Source organism: Egretta garzetta, unplaced genomic scaffold (genome assembly GCF_000687185.1).
Source record: "Egretta garzetta isolate BGI_Z169 unplaced genomic scaffold, ASM68718v1 scaffold799, whole genome shotgun sequence".
Lineage (NCBI taxonomy): Eukaryota > Metazoa > Chordata > Aves > Pelecaniformes > Ardeidae > Egretta > Egretta garzetta.
The window spans coordinates 2,485-5,619 of NW_009260759.1; the positions used below are offsets into that span (position 1 = coordinate 2,485).

General features: G+C 65.3%; 1 protein-coding gene across 1 annotated transcript in view; it reads left to right on the forward strand.

The window, feature by feature from the left end:
* The first annotated feature begins 1,008 nt into the window (after positions 1-1,008).
* The window catches only part of LOC104132690 (calcium/calmodulin-dependent 3',5'-cyclic nucleotide phosphodiesterase 1B), a 4,579-nt gene continuing 2,452 nt past the window's right edge, over positions 1,009-3,135 (forward strand). The window contains exons 1-3 of the mRNA XM_035901426.1: positions 1,009-1,076; positions 2,858-2,972; positions 3,072-3,118. Of these exons, the coding sequence (XP_035757319.1) occupies positions 1,009-1,076; positions 2,858-2,972; positions 3,072-3,118 (230 nt within the window). The remainder of the gene's footprint in view (positions 1,077-2,857; positions 2,973-3,071; positions 3,119-3,135) is intronic.

The following is a 3,135-nucleotide window of genomic DNA, read 5'->3' on the forward strand; positions in this document are numbered from 1 at the left end:
TGCTGAGTACTGGGTACCGGGTGCAGGATGAGCTCTGGGTGCTGAGTACTGGGTACCGGGTGCAGGATGAGCTCTGGGTGCTGAGTACTGGGTACCGGGTGCAGGATGAGCTCTGGGTGCTGGGTGCAGGATGAGCTCTGGGTGCTGAGTACTGGGTACCGGGTGCAGGATGAGCTCTGGGTGCTGAGTACTGGGTACCGGGTGCAGGATGAGCTCTGGGTGCTGAGTACTGGGTACCGGGTGCAGGATGAGCTCTGGGTGCTGGGTGCAGGATGAGCTCTGGGTGCTGAGTACTGGGTACCGGGTGCAGGATGAGCTCTGGGTGCTGAGTACTGGGTACCGGGTGCAGGATGAGCTCTGGGTGCTGAGTACTGGGTACCGGGTGCAGGATGAGCTCTGGGTGCTGGGTGCAGGATGAGCTCTGGGTGCTGAGTACTGGGTACCGGGTGCAGGATGAGCTCTGGGTGCTGAGTACTGGGTACCGGGTGCAGGATGAGCTCTGGGTGCTGAGTACTGGGTACCGGGTGCAGGATGAGCTCTGGGTGCTGGGTGCAGGATGAGCTCTGGGTGCTGAGTACTGGGTACCGGGTGCAGGATGAGCTCTGGGTGCTGAGTACTGGGCGCGGTCCCTGATGGGTTGGGGCTGTCCCGTGGCACCCAGGGACTATCCCCAGCACCCAAGAACTATCCCCAGCACCCAAATCTGTCCCCCAGCACCCAGGGACTATCCCCAGCATCCAGGTGGGTCTCCCGGCACCCAAATCTGTCCCCCAGCACCCAGCTGAGCCCCCGAGCACCCAGATCTGTCTCTTGCCCCGGGGTTTGTCCCTCAGCACCCAAATCTGTCCCTCAGCATCCAGGCTGTCCCCCAGCAGCCAGGTGGGTCCCTCAGCACCTAAATCTGTCCCCCAGCACGCACCTGAGTCCCCGAGCACCCAGATCTGTCCCCCAGAATCCAAATCTGTCCCCCAGCACCCACATCAGCCCTGACTCCCCCACCCTTGCAGGATGTTTCGCCGGACGTACACGGCCGTGGGGCCCAGCTACTCCACCTCTGTCCTGAACTGCCTGAAGCTGCCGTGGGGTGCGGGGGGCACCCCAATATCCCCCCGAGGATGCTGCCCAGCTGGCAGGCTGCCCCAGCCTGGCCGTGCCTGGGCATGGCCCCCCTGCCCACATTGCTGGCTCTGCGGGATTTGGGCTGGGATAGCTGTGGGAGATGGCACCCAGCGCTGCTTGGGCATGGCTGGGTCCTTACTGGGCACGGCTGGGCATCACCTGGAATTGCTGGGCTTCAGTGGACATTGCTGGGCATCACGGGGCACGGCTGGGCATGGCTGGGCACAGCCAGGCATCCCTGGGTTTCTCTGGGCATGTCCAAGCATCCGTGGGCATGGCTGGGCTTCACTGGGCATCTCTGGGCTTCTCTGGGCATGTCCAAGTATCCCTGGGCACAGCCCGGCATCCCTGGGCACAGCTGAGCATCCTTGGGCATGGCTGGGCTTCCCTGGGTGTCCCTGGGCACATCTGAGCATCCCTGGGCACAGCCGGGCATCCCTGGGCATGTCCAAGCATCCCTGGGCATGGCTGGGCATCCCTGGGCACATCTGAGCATCCCTGGGCATGACTGGGTTTCCCTGGGCATCCCTGGGCATGGCTGGGCATCCCTGGGCACATCTGAGCATCCCTGGGCATGACTGGGTTTCCCTGGGCATCCCTGGGCATGGCTGGGCATCCCTGGGCACATCTGAGCATCCCTGGGCATGACTGGGTTTCCCTGGGCATCCCTGGGCATGGCTGGGCATCCCTGGGCACATCTGAGCATCCCTGGGCACAGCCGGGCATCCCTGGGGACAGCTGAGCATCCTTGGGCATGGCTGGGCTTCCCTGGGCGTCCCTGGGCATGGCTGGGCATCCCTGGGCACATCTGAGCATCCCTGGGCATGACTGGGTTTCACTGGGCATCCCTGGGCACAGCTGGGCATCCGTGGGCACAGCCAGGCATCCCTGGGCATGTCCGAGCATCCCTGGGCCTGGCGCGGCTCCTCGGGGGTGTCCCTGGGCACAGCCGGGCATCCATGGGCACAGCCAGGCATCCCTGGGCATGTCCGAGCATCCCTGGGCATGTCCGACCATCCCTGGGCACGACTGAGCATCCCTGGGCTTCCCTGGGCATGTCCAAGCATCCCTGGGCACAGCCGGGCATCCCTGGGCACGACTGAGCATCCCTGGGCTTCCCTGGGCATGTCCAAGCATCCCTGGGCACAGCCGGGCATCCCTGGGCACAGCTGAGCATCCTTGGGCATCCCTGGGCATGTCTGACCATCCCTGGGCACGACTGAGCATCCCTGGGCTTCCCTGGGCATGTCCAAGCATCCCTGGGCACAGCCGGGCATCCCTGGGCACAGCTGAGCATCCTTGGGCATGGCTGGGCTTCCCTGGGCGTCCCTGGGCATGGCTGGGCTTTAGTGGGTGTCCCTGGGCACATCCAAGCATCCCTGGGCACGGCTGAGCATCCCTGGGCATCCCTGGGCACCATCCCTGGGCATGGCTGAGCATCCTTGGGCATCCCTGGGCATGTCTGACTATCCGTGGGCACAGCCGGGCATCCCTGGGCACAGCTGAGCATCCTTGGGCATGGCTGGGCATGGCTGGGCTTTAGTGGGTGTCCCTGGGCACGTCCGAGCATCCCTGGGCATCCCTGGGCATGTCCGGGCATCCCTGGGCATGTCCAAACATCCCTGGGCACGGCTGGGGGTTGCCTGGCATCCCTGGGCACGGCTGGGTGTCACTGGGCATTGGGCTTGCCCGGGCGCTGGGGTCATTGCCCCATCTCCCCCTGCCCCCCCGCCCAGAGCCTCGACCTGTGGTGCTTTGACGTCTTCGCGCTGAACCGGGTGACAGACGATCACTCCCTGAGGACCATCGTCTTCGAGCTCTTCACCCGACACAACCTCAACAGCCGCTTCAAGGTATGCCCGTGCCCACCCATGGGTGCCCTGAGTGCCTGGCACGTGCCGGTGGCTTTGCACGGGCGACTGCACCCGTGAGCACGGGTGCCGGTGCCGCAGATCCCCGCCACCTTCCTGACGACGCTGCTGGACGCGCTGGAGGGCGGGCACCGGGAGGACCCGG